A 23,450-nucleotide genomic window follows, 5' to 3' on the forward strand; every position below is an offset into this window, starting at 1 on the left:
TATACAATAACTTGTGTGTGTGTGTGTGTGGGTGGGGGGGAATTCTCTATACCACTGGTATGGTGAAACCAAGATTTTGAAGCATTTCCTGCAGATAAACTTGTTAGTGTTTTCCAAGTATAATTTATATTTATATTTCCAGTTTATTGGTCATCTGATATCAAATTTTACAGTGTTGTGGGTGTTGCACCTATAAGGATGCTATTGGACCAAAATATTGTAAGACAGCTCTTTATTTGGAGTTGTGTTGCACAGAATTATGCCTACAAAATTAAGCATTTTCAGCATTTTGAACTAATGTTAGGGGTTGAGAGTCATATGCAACTTTATTAGTGTATAGTACAAATTTTAAATATGAAACAGCATTTAGCTTTGTAATAAGGTCTGAATAGAGTACAGTAACTGTTTTATATATATATATATCGATATATATATAAAAGAATGTTTGAAGTTTTTGACCCTAAAAACATCAAAGACAAACACTAGTAAGGATTGTGCTGCAGCTTTATAAAGTCAATCTTATCAGTAAACGCAAAATTATTACCACATAAAAATCACATTATTTAGCAAAATGACAATATAATTTACAGAAAAAACACAAAACTAAATGAACACAGTATGTACAGCAAACCTGCCGGTATGTAGGCAGTAATTGTCACTCTATTCATTAACTGAATAACTGAGTTTACAAAGTAAGAGAATAAATTATGAAATTAAGGAGAGTACATTTGTAGTCCGTTTGAAATAACCTAAACTGGTGAAGTATAGATTTTTCCTTTTTGTGTTCTTGAGGTCACATGCATCTGACATTTTCAGGTCAGACAAAATCTTTCATTGATAGAATTTGTCAGGAAAGAGTCCATTGTCATTGTTAAAATTCCATTTCTCCCAAATGTACCATTGGCCGTTGTATCTGTCAAAACAAGAAAACATATATAGAACATTAAGATAACAGAAAAAAGGGTTCACTCTAACATCAGGTGATTTTATTATGTGCTGTGTTTTAACATGGTCAGTTTTGTGGCACTGAAACATGGAAAAACTGATCAAACCTAATTAGAGTGTGTCACATCACTCACTCGGTGCCAAAGTAAATGTGTTCATGTGTTAGGATCTCACCAGTTATAAAAATAGGGTAGCGGGCAGATATATTCTGAACTTGCAGGCGGATCAAACATGTGAGATAGTCAGGTTGATCTCTTGACATGAGGTCACACTCGTGGTAAGGCAAGACCTCCAGTATTCCAGTTTCTTGACAAGAGTTCAAGACTTGCTTCTTCTCTTTGACCTCTTCACTAACCCTACACATGGGAGAAGAAAAGCAATACTAAGTATTCAGTACACCAGCTTTGACATAGTGCACCAAAAAAAAAAAAAAACAGTTTGTTAAATTATGGCTGTCTGCAAATCTACAAATGTATACAGGGCATTTGGAAAAATACAGTGGCTGACGGCAGATGGTCAATTAAAGATGCAATGGGAAAATTTCTGCATAATAATTCACAGGTATTCGTATACACAAGTCAAACTTAAAAATTGGGCATATGAATGAGTACTTATGCAAATGAAACAACCAAGCCAACATTTACCTTTGTTTACTTCTCTTTTCTGGAAAAAGTGATCAGAAATATTACAAACTGTAGCGTGAATCACTGCCAGATTTACTCCAGCTGTGCTTATAAAGGGACAAAGCTCTCCGTTCGATGGGTGTCAGTAGTACAAGCACAATGAATATTGCTCTCATTCACCAGCAGGGTTGAAGTTTGATCTTGTGGAATGATTAAATCACAGTATCTTTTGGTACTCTATCTGTAATGATTACCAAACAATATGAAGTAAACATTCTGACTATTTATTTATTTACTTAAATGTTCTACATGTTTTATTTATAGTTTTGTCAATTTTCTTCCTTTTAGCTTCTTGGTTTGTCTTAAATCTAATCAATATTTGCTACTTCTAGGCGCCAGAGTTCTTCTTGTACTTTTACTTTGGTTATTCGTTCTTGATTCATTTACTGCAACATGTTCTTCTCAGTGTAATTATGTGGTTTTGCTTATTGAAAATTAATAAAATACTGACATTTCATAAAAACTTATCTGGAAGTAGACGCCTACCTTGATTTTTCTTTTAGTCGCCGACTGTTTCTGTAGTGTAGCATCCATTTCCACTTCCCTGTTCTTCTTAATTCTCGCAAGACTTCTGCAAATTTTCTCATGTCACCTAGGAAGAAAGAGAGAAAGAAAGAAACAGATGTAATCAAACTTGGTTGAATTATAATAATCACATAGCAAAATCTGTCAACAAAACGTCTGCAGTCTACATACAGATACTAAGGGTCTCCAGTACTGCCATGTCAAGCATTACAAAGCCTCCCTGCACAAACAGCTCCTGGTAGGTGAGATTCACAACATCATCTGGTTCATCGATGCCAGCAAACTGCACACCCGGTGACTTCTTCAGTTCAAGCAAATGTGGGACCTGAAGTAACAGAGAGCAAGGCATCAATTTATGAGTGGCCATTGCAGTGCGTGTGTGCACGCGTGCCCATATGTATATAAATACATGTATATGTGTGTGAGTGTATATTTTATAAAAATTTTTTTTACAGTTCCTGATTTTTTTTACCTCACAAATGTGCTCTGCAATGTCTTCATTCCTGAGGATGATGAGTAGGGATGCAGAACTATCCTCACTGAGGAAAAACTCAGATGGCTGTACGGCAGTATGGCCCTCTGCTTCTAAATGTGCCTTTTGAAAATAAAAACCAAAATAGCAATTTTGCACTAGTAAGTTTCATTGTTTCGATGAAAGAAGGGGAAAGAAACTTGTCTGTATTTGTTCATTTTGAAGTCAAAGCTGAGAAGTCCTATTCAGCAGTGGCAATTGAAAATTTGCTCCTTCCACTTTGCAATGCACATATCATATTGCATACTGTCTGTGAGCTAGTTGCTTAATGTAATAAATAAACTTGTCTGAAGACCTGCTGAGTGACTTCACTTCAAGGCTATATCCCGACCCGTGGGCAAACAGGTCATGTCAAAATGCCGGACGTTATATGAACAGTTCCTCTTGCCTGATGTTAAGCGATACTTAAGAGATAAACCTTACAAATGTCACTAAGCTGCGGTATTTATCTGTAATCTGGGCACATCCTTCCACTGGTCCATATGACAGGGATGTATAGGAAAAGATAAAAGTTTGCAAGACAGACACTGCAACACCAAAATACAGAATATAGACTGAAATTACAGCAGAAGTTTAAAACTTGTTTTACCTTGGTTTCCTCAAACAGTTCATCATCTGATGTCACCAATATGTAGAATTTGTTCTTTGTCTTGCAGGATTTCTTCACAACTGAGTTCAGACAACTGCGGAAGCTCTCGTCCATCTCTCTCTTCATTTTATAACAGAAGTCAAAATGGCTACTTGGCTCAGGCTTTGTGTAACTTGTATCCATTGTGAAGTTCGTCGGTCTGGATTGAACCTTCTGGACAGCACAAATGTCATTCATTTTTTCTTCATATAACCTCACACATTCTGCAGTCACATCAGACACTCCAGCATGTTCCTTCAGAGTCCTTCCTTGTGCTGGAGATGATTTTTGAAGATGCAAAGTCCTTTCTTCTGTTGAGTCTGCCATGCTCTTCCTGTCAGACACATCTACCTTGAACTTTTGTCCATCGAGTAACGGAGTGTCCAGGAACTCCCCTGAGTCCTCCTGCTCTTCTAGACTGGAAAAGCACACAGTCACAGGACTGGTGCAGGACAAACTTGATTTGTCCTGTGAGTCCTTGTGGTAGACATCTTCTCTCTTATTCCTTTTCAGAAGCTGTTTCATTTGCTCTGAGAAGATGAGAGTCTCCTTTTCCAATGAAACCTGAGTGATATCATCTTGAAGGCACTGCTGAGAAACCTGGTCTAGAAAAAAATGCGATCTCTTCCGATTGGTGTTGAAGATTGTACACACAAGCGAGCTTTGAGGTCCCAGGTCACCAATTACAGCACTGTCTTTGTGTTCAACAAATGAAGAAGATGCTTCTGAGCACGCTGTCGGATCAACCTCTCTGTTCTCTTCAGTTGTTATCTCAACTTTTTCAAGCAAACTACATGACAAGGAGCCTTGGTGTCCATCACTTTTTACTGATTCAAAAGACTCTGTGGACAGAGATGATGGTGAAATCTTGGTGTCCTTTATTTGGTCTTGATTAGCAGGATCTAAAAATGCCAATTTCGCTCTTTCTGAGTTGGATTTGGTTTCAACTACATTTGACAAACAACTCTCTCTGGACTCTTGTCTATCATCAATTAGTCCGGAGGAGAAATGTTCTGTCTTGTTTGCTGTGGTAGTGGGAGTGGCAGTTACGGCTACTGAGGTTTCAGTTTGGTCGCTTTTAGCAGAGTATTGTATTTTTCCATCTTTAGAGTTGCAGTGTACCTGACATTCATCACTTTTAGAAGGTTTTACAGCCATGACAGGACGCTGACTGTGTGAGCGGAGTTCGAGATTTAAATTTGACTGTTGTGCTGTTTTATGCCTGCCTTGATTAATATTAGATGTAAAGGTGTGCAAACCCTCTGAGGGGACAGATGTATAGGAATGACAATAATCTTGTCCTACAGAGGTTTCCTTCTTTTGGTCTCCTCTCTCAAAATTATGTGGCAGAAGTGGTGAGTCTGTTTTCTTCAGCTGCAACCTAACACCAAGTACCTTCTCTAATTTACTTTTGAAAGGTGATATAATAAAGTGATCTGGCGATTGTTTGTGCAGTTCATGAGATGTGGAGGGCGATGCTTCCACTAGTTTATTACTCATTTTCTTAAAGTCAGCTGAAGTGTGGCTTGAGCTTACACATGCAGGGGTATGCTTGATGTCGAGGTTCGGGGTTTGATCAATATAGTTTTTCATATGAGCTGTTTCCATTTGGTTCACTTTGTCAATGTGGCTTGGTTTGCACAAAAGCTTATCTATACTCTGTAGCACTCTTAAGGTTCTTAGTTCAAGATCAGGATGAAGAGGTTTCTGATCACTCCCAACTGTGGGGTGAGTTTGGAGTTTTTGCTCACAAGGCATCTCATCATCGACAGGCTTTGAGCTGTTAAGGCATTCATGAGTTTTGTAGCTTTCATTGCTACTGAAAGCAGAAGTACTCCTGCAAGGGCCTGAACATGGTACCCAGTCGTACGGCCTCTCATCCAAAGTTGGTGTAGGACATCTGTTATCACACTCACTTCCTGATCCCATTTCATGGTTTGTTTCACTTGTACCAAGAAGTAAAACTTTGTCAGCAGAGAGTGTACGCGTTTCAGCTGTACTGCTTATTTCTCTGATCATGTCAAAGTATGAAGCGTTATTGATGATTGGCATTTCCTTCTGGCTTTGAACGGCTTCTTCAACCTTGCTTTGTTGCTGTGGGATATTTGGTTGCAGCATATCCTCTCCAGAGATGTCTAGTCCTATAAATGGAATTAAAATCCCACTAGAACCCATTTCCAAACGCTCATTTGTTCTCTCCATTGCCAGATCTGTTTCTTTCGTCAGTGTCTCAAAGGCTTCACATTTTTTCACAGCCTCGTCCTGAGGTGAATGTGGGTTGGAATGAAATGCTTCTTCTTGGGCTGTGCTACCATCCTCTTTCTTTTCCACAGCTGATGTTGTATGATCACTATTCCGTCCTTCTTCCAAACTGTCCTTGGTCTTTGGGATTGACTCTGCTTGACAAGACTCAAGGGATGTGGGCAATTCTACCGTCTGATGTTGCACCTTGTCTGCCAAACAAATATCATTTTCTGACATATCCTCACTTGTAGTTTGATTGTCATCTTGCTCCATTTCAGAGACAATGACAGGAACCTTTCCTAGAAGTACCTTTTCACCTGCCAACGCATGTCCATTTGTAGGAAGCTCTCTCAACTGGAAATCCCTGCAGGCAGCATCTTCATGGTTTGCTTGAGATGGCGCTTGGCAACAACAGTCTGGAATGCAATCTTTCTTTACTGAACCAGGACTTTCACACATGATAGACAAAGGTTGTTCACTTAGATCTCCTTCAACTACAGCAGCTGAAACGCAACAGTCTGTTTCATCAAGTACATTGCCTTCTCCAATGCCATCTTGACCTGTAGTAATTTCCCCTGCCTGTTCTGTACCACAATCAACATCATCATCATTTTCACTGTAGCTCGAAGAAACAGATTTAGGTTCCTCTGTGGATATCTGCTTCTCTTGATCAATCACTTCTAGGAAAGCTTCTATTTTTCTTTTTTGGCTTGAGTTTTCTTTTACTTCCCAATTTACTTTTGATTTAATGTAATCACGCTCAGCCACTTTATCTGCTTCTTTGTCGGACTCTCCGTTTTTGTCTCTCATAGATTCGCATGAATTTTTCTCATGTTTTTGAGCCAAACTTGTCTTCAGATTTTCAAGGTCGTCATTCTTAGATGTGTTGTCTTCACTGCATCCATGTGACACATGGCCAGTTCCTGAGGCAGTTGCAACATTTCCTCTCTCAAGTAATGCCTTTTCTGTTTCTTCTTGTAGAGGACTGAATAATCCATCATCTTTGAAAGATGCTTTATCAAAGCCAGCATTTTGGGAAGGAGTAGAAGATTTGTCCTCTTCATAGCTATCGCCAACCTTGCTCATGTCATTGATCTTCTCTGTAGAATGTACCATTGTTTTGTGACACTGGAAGAAGAAAGAAATGGCACAATATAAAAATTACATATTAAAAACACTTGTTCATTCAGTGAAAGCTATGGATGCTTTTTCTTTTGGCTTATTTTGAACTATTATTTGCTGTAAACTTGAAGGTTATTTATGCAATGGATGCATCAGCAACTCCAACAATGCCTATTGCAAACAACAAAAGCTGTGATTAAATCCCTCCACGCAGGGTTAGACAGGTAACTAAAATTTTATGCAGAGCAGTAATGGAGATAACAGAAAACAAGGTTTGTGGAAAACAACATCTAAATATCAGCCATTTTCTTGCAAATGGCAGATATATTCCAAACCACTGGTAGAATGATAGGAGTCCATAACAGTGGCTAAGACTAACTAACTGGTGGGCGCTGTATAATTCAGCCTGAACAAGTTGGAGCCTGATACATGGTTAGTTTGGCAACTTGTTCAAAAGTTGCATGCCCAGTCTTGTGGAACACTAACCACTGGCAATCTGTATGTGGAATATCACTCCTGTTGGAGAAAAGAGACTTAAGCAGAAGCACAGGGCCCTGATAGTACGCTTCCATTCTTCAGTGGCTGCGCTTAACGAAGATGAAGGTATGCCCTGTTGGAGTCTATGTGGCAAAAAGCATTTTGGGGTCTATAAATGGGCAAAATGGGATAGTGTCATGTACTCCACTTTAGAAACAAACCTGAAGTGTGGCTACCGCGGATGACTCCATTGTGTTCACTGTTTCACTTGCTTCTGTCAGTTCACTGGATCCAGAAGTCCCTCTTTTACTGACTTGAGGTTCTGCAGCAACAGTCTCTGAATTGCCGTTTTTCAGAGACAAGTCCAAAACAGCTGATTCTTGGTCTAAGGAAGAGTTATCTTTCTTACTGAGGTCCAAAGCTTTTGAAGGTGAAGGGTCTTGTTTGTCTGCTACAGTTGAGGAAGCACCAAATGAATTTGCCTTAAGCTCAAGGACGACTGGTGCCGCTGGGACCATTTTAGTGGACATTTCCACAGAATCGCTCCCTTCTGAAGAGTCACCATTTGAGTCCATCTGAAAGAACCTGGCTGTTGATCGGCTGTAAAATAGTCCTATCCATATGTGGACAATGAGCTGTACCTCTTCAGCTGTGTCTTGAATGGAGTAATCCCATGGGCTGTTAAAGATAGAGAAAAAAGGCTGTTTTAGTCAAGTCACATTTCATGTGATCAATACGGAAAGTTGACTTTACTGTATATGGTATATTGTCATGCAGAGAAGAAAACATTTTCAACATAGGAAAAGAAAGATTCTTTATTGTCAATGCTGAGATACTTTTCATAAATTAAAATAAAAATACATACCCATGCAAGGCTCGTACGACAGTTCTGTCCCTGAAGTCATTTGAAAACCTGCTGTCTCGATTAAAGTCGTAGTTTTCGTTCCATTCCCTTGTGACTTGGATAGATGCACCTTTCTTAACGAAAGTGCGGGAGTGTCTGAACTTTCTCCTGCCCGGCATGTGTTTTTTCAGGTGCTCTGGAGTCCTGCGGTTGAGTTCAAGTTTGTCTTCGTGACAAACAGTGGGGTGTAGTGTTTGAATTCCATCGCCATACAACTGCTGGTAAGCCTGCAGCAGTCTGGTGGAACCACTTAAAGGGGATACCTGGAAGGGTGTACCTGGCAAACCCAGTGGAAGAGGGGAAGATGGGGGCAGTGAGTAAGTATGTTCTTTAGAAATGAAACCAACCAATTCACTTTCCCCTGCAAGATGGCTCGGTGAATGAGATTTGAAAGGCTGAGTGGGTATAGCAGCAGGCTGTCTAAGCAGAGCATGAAGAACTGACTCTTGTTCGGCACTGGTAACATCTTTTGTAAGGCCACACTTCTTCAAACTTGTCTCAGGTTTTCTTTCAAGTGCTGGGTCTGGTTGTGGTGGAACCTGGTCTTTACCGGCACCAAGTGCCAAGTCAGCAAGCAAGTTCAAAGCATCTGTGGATGAGCAAGAACTGCTCACTCTTTCCTTAACAGTCTTCCTGACAGAATTATTCCTAGTACACTCTTTAGATTTGAGCTTTTCAGTGGTAAAACAAGCTGGGGTTTGAAAGTGCAACCACCCTGTGAAGACAAAACATAGGAGAAAAAAGAGAAAATGCATGAAAATAAAAGTAGCACATTGAAAGCATTTGAAATATATTAATACATTATGATTATGAATTTTTAACGGTGCCACGGGTCCTAATCTGTTAAACCATCTTTTGGTGCAAATGGATAGCACTGGCCAAGCACAGGATAAGCAAGAGAAGCGCAAAAGCAAACTAAAAACTACAAACACATTAGCCACATGCAGTTATAGCATGTTGAAGACAGTTGCAGAAGAAAGAGAACCCAGAAAAGGAAGAGTCAGTTTGAATGTCAAGCACAATATTGGAAGGATTTTACTGATTCTACAAAATGTGCATTCCAAGAATAAGGAATTTTGACTTACATTTCTTTTTAATATATTCTGTAGGGATGCCTTGATGCCTTCTGATTTTTTTAATCCTACTCCTCCTTTGGAAAATTGATGGAGGCCTTTGTATGATTTCAGGATGTTTGACTTGAAGGGTTTGTTCTTTAGTCTCTGTCTGGACTTCCCATACTTGGGAATCCTGACTCTCCTGTACTTGAATAGGTTTTACTCTAGGGGTCAGCCCTAAAGCATATGCAAAAACAGGATCGACAGATTCACTGATCACAGTCAAACTTGAAACTGCGTCATTACTCTTCAACGTCTCAGCATCAGTTTCACCTTTACCCTTCTTCATACAAGGTTCAATGTTCTGGGCAGCATCTGTGGTCATTCCACCTGACACAAGGAAATTGTTTTTTCTCTTTCCCCTTAAAAGAACCGATTTCAATTTATTCAAAAGAAAATCTCCTTTTGATGCGCACGTTCTTTGGGAGGGTGGGTCAGCTAGCTTTTCTCTTACCGGCTCCGGGCAGAAAGTGTCCATACTGTCTATATCTAAAGAACGCTCATTACTCTCAGGTTCCAATGGAAATAAACAATCTGATTGTTTCAGAAGCCTATCTTCAGTTTTATTATGACCCGTCACAACATTTTGAAGAGGGTTTGCTCCGTCCTTAGATGTTGTGGCCACTCTTTCATCCAAAGCTGCCTCTGGAGCACTGCCATAGTCTTGTTCCATGTCGACTGTGGCATGAGCATTCACACCCTCCACCAACAGTTTTTCAGTGTGCTGTTCATCTTTTGCAAACTCAGGTTTATCCTTCATACATGTAATTCGATCAGCAACATCTACAGAGCCAAAAGGAACCAAAATTCTGCCACATTCGCTGACAACTGGCTTTATATCCCAGCGCTCTGTTTTCTTCCTCAAAGGACAAATTTCAAGTTCCACTGAAACATTGACCTCTGAGCTCTGCTGGTCATGAGCTGAATTTTTCTCTTGTGCTACTCTAACAGCCGCAGCCCGAACTTTCTTACTCTTAGTTGATAGTTTTCCAAATTTCCGTCTTCGCCTTGGTAATTTTCTCCAATCAACAATGAGTGGCCCAGCATTGAGTTTTGAGTTGCCCGATAGTTCCTTGGCCTCGTCCTTCTGACTCATGGAGATATCAACCTCCCCTGGTATTTTGACAGTCGGTAAACTGACATTTCCACCACTTGCTTTAGGCGCCTTTTTAAAACCTTTGGGAGGTCTCCTACATAGTTTCCCCCCTTTTCTTTTTTTGGCATTGGTCTCATCGTTCCCTTTATTGTTGATTTGGACTGTTCCATCATGCAGACAGTGATCTTCTGCTGTTTGCAATTTGGCAGCTGAAAAACCTGAAAGCTGAAACTCATTTTGTTTTGTTGCTGATACAGTACTGATGACACTTATACTCTCATCAGTGAGAGTTTGTTCTGCTGAAGTGATGCTGACAATCAGCTCTGCTGAAAGGTCATCTGACGTAGGGTGAATCAGCAGATTCTGTCTCACTGCATCATCAGTTTTTACTTCAATAGACATTTCAGTTTTTTCTTTGTCTTTGGTTGTGTCTCCTGCTTGCATGTCATCCAATGCAACAGTTTGAGGTTCATTTGTAGAGTCAACCAGTGCTCCTGCATTTGTTAAACAACTGTGTGCAGGTGTCTCAGAATTTACAGGACATGTCTGCTCTGACAACCTGTCCTCCGACCCCATGTCTATAGGACTGGCTGGTGCCTCCTCAGGAGATGACAGACAGATGTAGACATCGTCATCAAGGTCTTCTCTTCGTTCCTCTTGTCCAGCTGCCAAAATCTCTGAAGCCCTGGACACTGGTAGTTGAAAGGAGTCTGGTTTGCTCATGTATGACCTTAAGTTCTCCCATGCCCTCTTAGTCCAATCAGGGGTTGAGTATAGGTGATTATGTGTATCCAGAACATCATACTGATCTGGAAACATGTTTACTTCCCTTGAGGGACTTAATGGCAACCCAGGATTAATTAATGTTGCATAATTCTGTATGTGTTGAGCCAAAACTTCACATAGTTCTTCACTTGCATCAAACAGTGTTTTCTCAGCTTCACTCTCAGCGTAAGTTAGTACTGGGAGAATCCAAAGGATGTCAGATGACGCAGTTGCCTTTCTCTGTCCAGATTTTGTGCCTGTAATAAATCAAGAAGCAATTATTTTAATTTCTTCTAATTTTGCCCTGAGTGTTTATTACTGCTTATCAGTACATGCTACAGGTGTCATTGAGTAGGAGAAGAATCTGAGGAGAGGAGGGGAAAAAAAAAAAAAAAAAAAAAAAAAAAACTATCTTCTGATTAACACAAGCTGAAATTACCTCTTTGTATAGCTCGCGAGTCTGGAAAAACAAACATGCCTTGCAGGACCTCAGTTTCATTTGATCCAGTATCTAAAAAGACACAAGGACATGTAGCTAAAGTTGGATTTTAGTTAGTAAGAAAGATATACTTTTGTTATGAGACTGTCAGTATCATAAGCTCTCTTACCATCATATGTGAAGACATGGGAAGAATGCAACAGGATAAGCAAACCACGGTCATTCAGTCGAACAGGGAGAGCCTATAAATAAATGGGCTTGTCAAGTACTTTTGTTATTGTTAGACATCAAATAAAATATGCCACAAACCCCCACCCCACAAAGTGATATTAATCTTGGTGCCACTGTCCCAAAAGAAAATAATAGACATTACTATAAAAACACTTACAAGATCCTTCTCCTTGATCTGCTCCAGAAGTAAAGAGAGAGCGCTGGTTTCTTCCACGTCAGAGGAAATCAGCTCACACACACTGCAGTACAAGTTGTCGAGAGAGACTGAAAGGCAGAAGAAACCCATATTCTTTACCATATATTTACTAAATACAGGATTTGTCAAAACTTTCCTTGTTGTTACTCTTGGATAATAATAAAATCTTGAAAACATACCTTCACCACAGAAGAAGGTTTCAAAGACTCCCTTTGGTAACAGTTGTATGAGATTTGACATGGAAATTGCTCTGTCAACTTTGAGCACTGGTGGCCTAAAATGGAAACAAACACAAAGAACAATATAGTTTACACAATCTAATGATTGAATTGTATATATAATACAGCAGATATTTTGAACTTACAGTTTTGCAGGAATCAAAGCTCCTCCTGTAGACCTCAGTGTGACATTATAAAACTGGTTGCCTATTTGAAGCTTACCCTTCCAGGGTAGGTAATGACAAACTGAAATGAAATCAAATACAACTATTGAAAAGTCCTTTTGCATTTTCATTGGTGTCCATTTCTAGTAACTGCTTCATTAGGTACACCTGTTAAATTTAATTTTACTATTCGTTGTAAGCTACATAACTGTAGAGTACATGTACTTCTTAGTGACAAAGAAAAATCTTGACTGGACTTGCTGTTGCTTACCCTGTTTTTTCTTTTCACTGAAAAGAGAAATTAGGAAACAATCAGTATCTGTTGACTATTATATTAAATTGTATTATATCAGAAATGAACTGGAGGGAAAATGACTTCTTACTATAGTGTCACAGTACCTGGTCTCTGGTTGCACTACAAACGTTGCATCGGTGTCCGTATATGAAAATGATACAATAGCAAAAGGACAGGCGGCACTGGGAGACTGAGCTGTTTCGTCACTTTCATCACCTATCAGCTCATACATGTAATACTGCAAGACAAAAGCATGAGGCACATGAGTTGCCTTCTTAACATGTATTAAGTTGCACAAGAGTACTGTGCTCACAAGAATACATCTATGCACATCTGATGACTGATACTGATAAAGTACTGGTGGTAGGTGGAATGATCTGATGAAATTAATTTGTAGTTGTTTTACATTGTTATTTACATGCATTTATATTTGTGTGTAGGTTTAGCGCTTACGTGTAAGGATGAAAGCAGTGAAAAACAGCAGAATAGGATCAATGTTATGAAACCGGTGAACAAATTTAGCCCATCCACACCTGGCTCCCCCTACCTGGGTTCTCTCAAAAGCAAGAAAGGAGCTGGTTTGTGCAGACACTGAGGGCAGCTGCTCCGACACATGGCAGTCAAACCCCACAGTGGGTGCCGTGAAATTCTGTGTGTAGTTCTCCAAAACTTTTTTAACTTTCCCCTGGTGGTAACCATAAAAGGAAAAATTATTATTAATAGAATATTTTTTCCTTTGAATAAAAACACAATGATCAAAGTTCTCACATAAAACCATCTGAAAACTCGCATTTCTCAGTACCTTTGTCAGTCTGATGATGGCAATGTATCCAGATTTGCCATGATACCAGCGATTCAGATCCAAACAGTCAGAGTACATCGAGATATAAACACCTGAGTAAGCACAGCAGACTTTCACTTAAAGTGTGTTCGGATAGAAAAGAATACACAGGGAAGGTGAATTTTATATTATAATTTTTAACGCTTGAAGGTGACTTTTCAAACAACTGACATTCCTAAAGCAGTCCAGCCACACCTTAAGATTTCACAATCGTGTAGGACACAGCACACATTCATTTACTATCTGCATGAACTCCCAAACTGTAACGGAATATAGCCTCACGACAACTTCAACAGGCCTCAATACTGACACTGCTCTGCATCCACCAACAAAATTACTACAGGTGAAAATTACAAAGTGAAAAGTGTAAAAAGAACTGCAAATCCAAAATATTGGCGTTTACTTGTGGTATTTTTAAGTTAAGAAAGGACAAAGCAGGAACAGCTTAGGTCTTGTTTAAAATGAGTTTGACATGAAGGATATGGGTTTCTCCTTCAGTGAAAGTCACATTTGTAGGCCTGTACATATTTCAAAACATAGTGCATTTACTCAAGTGACTTAAGAGCCCATTTTGTATAAAATACAACTAAGCAACTATCAAGAGGTCATCAGAGAAGCATTCAAAGCCTTGATTATTTAATTCTAAAAAGCACAGTTAAATAATTATGAATTGGTACAGATAAGATTTTGAATTAAGTGGAATTGTCCAGAAAACAAGAACTTAAAAAAATCTGAATGTAGGAGCTAAAACCAACCATCTCAAGACCGGCTTGGCAGGTTAGGGCAGTTTTACTTGACTCCCTCAGCTGTGACCTGCTGTTTAAAAGTGGAAAACAACTACATATCATTGATGATAGCATATCTTTAATGTACCTTTAATCCATACAGAGTCAGTAATAATGTAAGGAATTCATGTTTTTGGTATAAGAAGTTATCTTATATATGTGGGAAATCTCCAAAAATCAAATTTAAAATATGTTAAAACTTAAAATAAATCAAAAGAGTAATGGACGTTAAGTCACAGACTGTCCTCGTGCAATGCTGCTACATTTAAAAACATGCAACACAGTGGGGCTGTTGTTTTCACGTCAAATGAAAAACAGCTCCGTATAGAGGACTTTGACCAATCTTTATATCTGATGACCTCTAAACTAACCACAGCCTAAAACAGGTAGACAACTAGTGCAGACAATAATTAAGAAGCAACATTTCTTTTTGTTCCCTCTAATTTTGAAGGTTTACGGCAAAATAGATGCAGCAGTAAGTGCATATTTAAATTCAGTGAGATCTGTGTTCAATGTGCAGTAAAACAGACCTTAAATGAAAACACTGCCTTTCCATGTCCAAAACCAATGACACTGTGAATATCTTAATCGCAAAATCAGTTTCTGTTTCACATTCACTTTCATTTCTATACATTTATTTAACTGATTCTTTTTGTTTCACTTTCAAATACAGAGGGACACAGGGAACGTAATATGGACTACTTCTTGCCTTACATACACTAGAGTCTCCACTAAGGACAACATGCTTGTTGTGGACAAATTCCTGGATAAGGCCGTCAAGGTAAGGCTTAAAGTAGATCTGCAATTTCTCCAAATGGTGTCTTGGCTTTCTGCAATGAAATACGATCTCTTTGTTGTTCAAGGCTGAACAGTTATATTCATAACTGACTTGTGCCTGTGAGCTCACCATCGGTAGACATTGTTCGAGTTTAAGGAAGTAGAACGAATGATAATTTACCCTTGCAAGGATCTCCCAGAGTTGTACATGTACCATTTCTCGTGTGAACACCAGTGTCTCCAAGTGCATGAGCCTTAAAAGTAGAGGTTAAAAACAAACAAACAAACAAACAAAAAAAAAACATCAGCATGGTTGGAAGGCTTGTGGAAACACTTCTTGTGTACAAGTGTGGCAGTGTGTGATATGTGTACCTCGCTGACATCGTCAAATAGTAAAAAGCCATAAGTTTCCTCCAAATCTTCCTCTGAGTATCCTGCTGCCCTCTTCTTTGCCCTGAAGGTATTATACTGATAGAGATTAAAAAAAATAAAAAAAATCAATGTAACCAAAACCTTAATGCCATTTTCAATTCTTGTTGATGTTACTTTTGCAAAGAGCAGCTGCTGTTTTCATGTCTTCCCCGAAAATAAATGAATGTGTAAACAGACCTTTTTTTCCAGAGCCGGGTTCTTCACCAAGACTGCAGACTTATATTTAAAAGACAGATGAGACTCCTCATACAAGTAGGCACTCTGAAGTGGAGCCAGAATGCCGTTTCGAAATTCGTCAGAAGTGTCTGAAACGGGGACTAAGACACCTAAAAGTGGACAGAGACACACACAGGAGCTCAACGCACAGCAGACATGGCGTCAACAGACCACAGAGGTTTTTTTGCTCACGAGAGAGAAAAAAAAAAAGTTTTCTAAGTCTGGGACTATTTGTTCTAAGAGGGGACCAGGCAGGACCCGTCGTGTCCATTTGCCATTGGGTTTATATAACATTAGCAGGAATACACGAGTGGAAATAAACATCCGAGCCACGTCTGTGAGGAAAGTTAAGAGTTGCATGAAGGGAGAAGGCTCGTCACCTTTACTCGAGGCGCCACCATTTCCACTTTCCATTGCTGGAATCTTATGAAATCTGTCGCTCTCCCTTTGCCCTTCGTGGAAAAAAGCCGTGTCCAGTGTTAAACGTTACAGGTGGATTGGAATTTAGTCCTTTATGTCTCGTGTCTGATAATCCTCTGAAAGTCACTCGTGCTTTCGCCGCAGTTTCCACAGACATATTAATGCGACAACCTGGAAGTTAGAAAATGCGACAGAGTCCAAACAGGGCAGATATTTCCACCGAAATCTGCTTCGGTCGCTTCCGTGCTGGCGGGTCCGGGCGAAGGGGAGAGCTCTCCGGTCTCCAGCGTGTCTTCTCGGATGGACCAGGAACGCGTGAACGGTCCGTTTCGAAAAGGAAACAGAAACCTACCGAGGGGAAGCATCCATCTTGAAAGTGAACACTGCGACTGAGCGGCGGTGAGATTAGATCCCGGCAGTGCTCACGTCTCCGCTCTGCTTCCTCTTTCCTGGATGGTGGATGACTGACTAACCGACTAACCCAAACGATGCCGACCACCATCCGGTGTGGTTGAACGGCACGCTGCTGTGTTGGCCCGATATATTTGGGTTTACTGACAACAACATGGTAACAGCAGCGACATTGGGTCCATCCAACTTTTAGCTTCACTTGTCTGAATAATATGGAGCCATGGCCCATCACGTGTCTCCGTCTAATAGATCACCAATTTTAATCTCAAGATCAGTATTTTTGAAATTCGCCATCATATGCTGTGAATCGAGCGATCCCCAACCATCAAGCTCATGGCAGTTTGATTGTGCCTCATGGTTTATGCTTTTGGTTTTGAAGCCGGCCTTGGCTTTTAAACTTAAACTCCTTTGGGTTCTCATCTCTTTAATGATGATTCACTTCCAGAGGATTGATTTCAGAGTAACACCATTGTACCTTTTTGCTTTTCCACTTTGTTTTTTGTGATGCAAAACAAAATAAAAGCCATTTTTTTTCAAAAACTATTGTAGACTAACGATTCATTGTGGCAGAAACTGTTCTCCCAAATTTGTCTTTACGTGCTAGTTATGACAAGAGCGACCAAGGAACTCAAACTACATTGATATAGACTGGTTAAGTTGGCATAAATTTTCATCATCACTACAAGCTTTCTATAATATTAACCTTAAAATATCAAAAGTGTTTCTCATTGTAGTCATGTACTTCATAAAATCCAAACAGTATTAAAACAAATAGCTTTTCATTTGCTGAGGTTTTGCTCTACAGGACAGACAATACGTTTTGTTGTCAAATTTGTTGATAATGTGCTTACCAACAGGACTAAAACAGCCATCAAAGCACAGTGAAACAACCCTGTCATGTTTCTGGTAGACCAATGTAAACACAAATATGAAGAGCCTTGCTATATTTCTATGCAGCGACAGCGACCAGATGTAACGCAACAGGAAATACCTAAGGATGTGCAGAGTCATCACTACAGTCACACATATTAAGTGTTAATGCTTGCTATGGGGGACAACATGAAAGAAGAAATGGGGTGTCCCTTGAATGGTGAATAGAAAATATTGCTTGAATGCACCTGTGTTTCAACAGGGGCAACATTCAAGTTCTCTGATTGGTGAAAGACTTTACTGCTCCTTGACTATATACAGTTCTGGCAAAGCTAAGTAGCTCTTGCAAGCTCAAAATATCATCTCATGCCAGATACATGAGAAGGCACCTGTCCAGCCGAGGGGAAGACCTGGAGTTGCTTGGCAGTTTTAAGCCGCATAGAAAAGCGTTTCATTGCAATGAGCAAGCAGTCATTGAGAAATGGGTGCTCTAATGATGTGTATTTTTTGGTATTTTTCTTCTCAACTCCAGCCTAATAAGGGATAGGCCTATTACTAACATAAATGAAAACATGAAGCTGAGCGCTTTTCCCAACAGTGTGGTTTTTAATCTTTAAATTGCAGATAACCGATTTGCCTTCATTTTTGAAACTGTTCAATAGGCTTACATATTCCAATCAAAACTGCAATGTATAATCAGAAAGGCTTATCTCCTTTTGTGGTATGGCCGTATTTTCAAGATACAATGACAAAGCCTGAGGGAAGTGAAAGGTTATGACTGAACAAAGAACAAATACTAGAAATCTTTAAGCAGGAAGAACTATTTGCCCACTTTATGAATCAGCCATATGTAGCAATCCCTAATTCCTAACCAACAAAACTTAAACCATGTGTTTAAAATAGTAGATAGTATAAAAAGAAATACATTGTTCACAGCACATGATATCTCGGTGAATGCCACATTGGCCAAACATAACACACACTGTTCATTTTTCAATATTATTTAATGATTGCAGTGTAAAGGCTTTATTTTTATAGATCAGCACATTATTATTAGTCCCTGTTATTAGTAGTGGTAGTGGTATTATTGGTTATTAATAATACTATTGGCAAGCTATCTAAACAGAAATCTTCTCTCCGGAGACTGAGGAGACATTTCCAGGTGGTTGCGTCAAATAGACGAATAAATTACTTGATAGCTTCAACACGGTGTTGGTTCTTCTTTTCTTTAACTCCAGCACCTAACTCCCCTTGCAGGACTTTAAATGGTCTCCTCCTTGTAGGCCATCCGCCTACATTTCCCATGACTCCACAGCTTTGTTTATTTGGACTGCAGTTCGGGGGCCACGGACCGAGCGGCCGGCTGTCAGGTGTGTTTTCGGTATGCCGACCTGGGCTCCATGACGGACTCCCTGTGCGGCTGAGTCTTCGTGGTCGACGGGGAGCAGCGCGGTAACATGAAATGGAGATCACCCGGACCAGGCCGTCTTTGTACGGAGAAATCGGTAAGTAGCTTAGAGCCGGCGGCCATCGGTTACCGGAGACAGCCATGACGCCAGAGAGCCGGATCGGTTTTATCGGACCGGCCGCGATTAGGTTTCACTTCCCGGCGATTGCAGGTCGGTGACATTGCGCTGCAGCTGAGTTAGGAGCTTGTCGGTGTTCGTGTTAAAGCATCGAGCCTAGAAAACACGACTCACGGTGTCATAGCTCCGGTACATGTCGGCTTCTGTCACACTGGGTCTGTGAGGATTCGTGAAATAAACATTAACAGCCAACTACTGTTAATAATACATTTATTGAGTTTGATTAAAAAACAGTATAAACACACGATGGATTCATATTTTATTTGTAAATGAATTTCATATTTTTGTGTATTTGTCTCCTGGATGGCCTAAAGAAATTTGAAAATATCCCCCATGCTTTAGGACACTGTAATGAGAATTTTTAAAAGTTTTCCTTTGGGATTTAGGAAGGATTTTTTTGTGTTTAAAAACTAACTAACTAATAATCAGAATAATAATCATCAGATGAATCTATTATCAAACGATTATTATTTTTAGCCTTTGGTCATAGGACACACAAAACAACCCAAATCTGATTGCTGTGAAAAATACTTTGTTCATGTAGATACAGATATACAGCATGACACCATGTGGCCTTTCAAACTGAGTTAGAAGAAGAAGAAGACATCACAGGATGAAGACCGACATAAATACTCGTATATTATAGGGAATTCCTGAAAATCTCACAATGGTTCCCTTTTTCCCACTTTGTGCATGAGAATAAACAAAGGAGAAACAACATCTCAAATATATTTGCACAATTGGGATGACACAATCAAGTTGAAGGCATGATTAATCACATGTCCCACATCATGAATGGACAGTCTCAGTCTTTGTCTGATTTCACTTATTCGCAGCTCATGGTCTTGGATTTTGGACAGACCGGTCAGCGGTGCATGAGGCGGCTGCGCAGGGCAGAGCCCTCCAGCTGCAGCAGCTGATTGAGGGAGGAGCTGCAGTCAACATTGTCGCTGTTGACTCCATCACCCCACTGCATGAGGCATGCATACAGGGACAGACCCAGTGTGTCAGGCTGCTGCTGAACGCTGGTGCACAGGTGAGCTGCTGTCCCCATTGACGCATGTTTGACATATTGATGGACATGTGATTGAATTATGCCTTTGTGTCCTACAGGTGGACGCCCGTAACATCGATGGTAGCACTCCACTGTGTGATGCCTGTGCAGCTGGCAGCCTTGAGTGTGTTAAGCTTCTGTTGGAGTATGGAGCAACGGTTAACCCTCCACTGTTTACCTTCTCACCTCTTCATGAGGCATGCATGGGAGGTATATGTTGCTACATACAAGATCAAGACGTCTTTGCTTCACTCTCACATTTCCGCACAGTGTTGGTGCAGTAGCAAGTATCTGGGAGGACTAGTTTTCTGTCTCTGTGGGTAAAATTAAATGAGTCAGAATATTTCTGTCTTTATGTTCCTCAGTGTTCCTGTTAAATATTGCCGGTAACTTAGGGTTTATGTAAGATTCAGGGAGGGCGGGGTTTTACTTGCTGCATAATCAGATGGAAAGCATTTGAACATTTTGATAGTTTCTCGGCAGGGACTTAAAACGAAAGAAGGAGCAAACAGCTGAACAAAGAAAGTAGAATCTAATCCTCTGTGGAAGACGTGCCTCTGTGGTCCAGACATCTTGAGCTCTCAATTCCTATTTATAGGCCTTTTAAGATTTGCAAAAGAAAAAAAAAAAACATTTACAGATTAACAGTAATACTTAAGAACCACCGTGCTGCTGGTAGTGGTTATAAAATCTATTTAAGATAAGCGGCAGCTCCCGTCCTTTGTGAAGGACAAAAGGACAAACAGCCACGTATTTTCTCCCTCCAGGGAATTCTTTCCTTCAGCTGTGCACAGACAGAAGATACGCTGCAGGATATCTAATTTTGTTCTGAATAGAAATAATTTTTCCCTGTTCATTCTTGTAGGCAATTCAGAATGTGTTCAGCTCATGATTGATCAAGGAGCTTTCATGGAGGCTCATGACTGCCACTATGGGACACCGCTTCATGTAGCCTGTGCCCGGCAACACTACGACTGCGCCAAAGTTCTCCTCAGTGCAGGTGAGGCCAGGTTTGGTTTTTAATGCAGTGTCACTGATTAATTAATTATACATAAAAAAAGAACAATTTTCTGGTCATTAGAACTACATCTAAAGAAAATTTTTCATTTTGAATTAAAAAAACTGTAAAGCTGTCATAAAATATTTTCAAGATCTGAAAACCTGGAAAAAACAACAACAATGAAGTAGAATCATCACATTACAAAAAACAGCTTGGTTACTATAAATGGGACTTTTAGACTTGTTTTGCAAATCTCTTGCCATTCCTTATTTACATTGTCTTTGTTGTCTGTGATGCGCCACAAGCGGTTGAAGCAGGCATTAATGTGGGCAGAGAGAAAGCTGTGAAACTTAAAGTTAGCCCACGGTCAAATGCTACCAAGTGAATTTACCCTAAAAATATATATTTCCATCAGTTGTTCTCCCAGCTCCTACGCAAAATGGGAGCGTAGTTGTGCATATAGTATCTGTTAGTTGATCTGACATATATAAATTGAGAACCTGCCCACTGTTGCAGCATTCACCCCATACTATAATAAATCGCTGATTTGTTCTTACATGTCCTGCCAGGGATAGTCTTTTGTAAGGTGCATATGACATTTATTATCTATGTGCAAACACAAGTGCTGCAGACAACAGTCCTCCTTTTCTCACTCATGCAGTTCTCTTCCTTTCCCTAAGGGGCAAATGTTAATGCTGCCAAGCTCCATGAGACAGCTCTTCATCATGCAGCCAAAGTAAAGAACGTTGACTTGGTCGAGCTACTTGTGGAATTTGGGGGGAATGTGTATGCCAGGGATAACCTGAACAAGAAGCCCATCCAGTACACCAGCCTGGGATCTCCCAGTTACCTCTGCCTTGAGTTCTATGAGAGTACGTCTGTGCACATAAAGCATGCAACCTTTTACTGTGTATGCAGATAATCAAAATGATGCGCTTGAATATAACCACTGTTGTTGTCTCCTCCCTTAGATACTCCCCTCAGTCTGCAGCAGATCAGCAGAGTTGTTGTTAGGAGGTCTCTTGGCACAAGAGCACGTGACGTTGTTTCCAAGCTGGGTTTACCCAATCGCATCATAAGTTTTCTTTCTTATATGCCACCTCCAGTGATTGAAATGTAATCACAATGTGAAACTCCAAATGCAGGTAAATCTGGACCTGCTATGTCTGCTGCCCCTGTGGATATCTCTGCAGAAAGTCATGTGACTGGTGCTGGTGTTGATGTTGGGGGAAGAAATCTGATTCCTGCCAGGGTGCACAGAGACTTCATTAGATACTCAGTCTGTTGACTGAACCAGACTGAAAAAGGCTTAATTTGTTCATCCTCTCAGTCCTAAATTAAAACCTGTGTGACCATTAGGGAACAGCCAGGTATAACAGCTGATACACCGTCAGCATGTGAAACTATTACTGTAACCAAGAAGCAAACAGTTGGCCAGTGGGCACAGATTGTTAGTGGGATCTGATTGGACCAAAAGAAGTTGTTCGTTCACTTAATCTCTGCTGTTTCATTCAATGCAGAAAGTAGAAAAATGGCTGTCCATGGTAATGAATAGAGGTAAGATTTAACCACACAGTCTGGAGAACATGACACCTTGCTAGTAAGGGCCTGCTCACCAATCTTCCAGCTGTGCAGCTTACTTGAATGATTCTGGCTGATCGGATCTCTTCTCAGGTTTCTGTTGGCGTTACCTTCTTGCGCTTGTTGAAAAAGTCATTGCTCTAATTAACACATTTTAGATTTACAAGGTCAAGGTAACGCAGTTTAGCTCAGTTTGCCTTCAACCTGGGCAGCAATATAATCAGCTTCGATGACTAAACACAACCTAAACACTGTTAATTCTCAGAGGCTTTAACAACACGCCAAGCATTTCACATCACTTGGAGTCATTTCAGATGGAGAGGATGTCACTTTTTGTTTGGCTTCATTTCTTACTGGAGTTTGTCCTTGGCTTGCTCACAATGACCAAGTAAATGTGAATATCAGTGTGATTTACATCATCATCCTGGATTACTTTGTTTACTCCTGAGGATAGATGAAGTGGTTTGAGTAGAATTTGTATTTATTTGTATATATTCTTTGACTATTTCTTTTTAATGTAAATGTGTAAATAATACAGATGGTTCTACCTCTCTTAAATTTGTGTAAATAAATAGACCAAAACCTATTTTGTGCTATCTTTTAGTATGATTTCATTTTAAAAAATTTTGAATTCAGTATTAGTTTCTTTTCAACAAATTAATTATTGATATCGCATTGAAACAATCAGAAACAGAAGAGAACTTTTTTTTTTTAAACTACAATGTGTACTTTTTAAAATGATATGTTCAAGGCAGTCAAGTATTCAAAGGATGGGAGGAAAATAATTTGGGGAAAAAAGCTACACTTCGCGTCAAGATTATCACAACACAGAGGCATCAGGATGGTGATGGAAAGAAGGGCTGAAGATGAGATGAGGGCAATCTGCAGTCACAGTCTG

The 23,450-nt window shown here is 40.0% G+C and overlaps 2 protein-coding genes across 3 annotated transcripts; one reads left to right on the forward strand and one right to left on the reverse strand.

The window, feature by feature from the left end:
- Positions 1–490: 490 nt before the first annotated feature.
- Positions 491–16,449, reverse strand: tasor2 (transcription activation suppressor family member 2). Of its 2 annotated transcripts, none has more exons than XM_029522983.1 (22): positions 16,011–16,449; positions 15,592–15,740; positions 15,355–15,450; positions 15,164–15,236; positions 13,382–13,473; positions 13,127–13,264; positions 12,684–12,817; positions 12,556–12,572; positions 12,267–12,366; positions 12,082–12,176; positions 11,864–11,970; positions 11,645–11,717; positions 11,476–11,547; positions 9,146–11,293; positions 8,022–8,337; positions 7,378–7,834; positions 3,275–6,685; positions 2,626–2,748; positions 2,325–2,478; positions 2,115–2,220; positions 1,120–1,301; positions 491–913 (listed from the first exon to the last, which is right to left on the reverse strand). In XM_029522983.1, the coding sequence occupies exons 1-22, from the start codon at positions 16,042–16,044 to the stop codon at positions 813–815; spliced, it is 8,178 nt and encodes a 2,725-aa protein (XP_029378843.1). In that variant the 5' UTR covers positions 16,045–16,449; the 3' UTR covers positions 491–812. The 2 variants fall into 2 exon arrangements, with proteins under 2 accessions (XP_029378843.1, XP_029378842.1); XM_029522982.1 differs by having other exon boundaries at positions 8,022–8,775.
- Positions 16,450–18,638: 2,189 nt separating this feature from the next.
- asb13b (ankyrin repeat and SOCS box containing 13b) lies at positions 18,639–23,129 on the forward strand. The gene is made up of 6 exons (XM_029523045.1): positions 18,639–18,836; positions 19,754–19,953; positions 20,031–20,181; positions 20,837–20,971; positions 21,652–21,843; positions 21,943–23,129. Exons 1-6 carry the CDS (start codon positions 18,794–18,796, stop codon positions 22,089–22,091), a joined length of 870 nt encoding a protein of 289 aa, XP_029378905.1. The 5' UTR covers positions 18,639–18,793; the 3' UTR covers positions 22,092–23,129.
- Positions 23,130–23,450: the final 321 nt, after the last annotated feature.

The sequence above is a fragment of the Echeneis naucrates genome, chromosome 16 (assembly GCF_900963305.1).
Source record: "Echeneis naucrates chromosome 16, fEcheNa1.1, whole genome shotgun sequence".
Lineage (NCBI taxonomy): Eukaryota > Metazoa > Chordata > Actinopteri > Carangiformes > Echeneidae > Echeneis > Echeneis naucrates.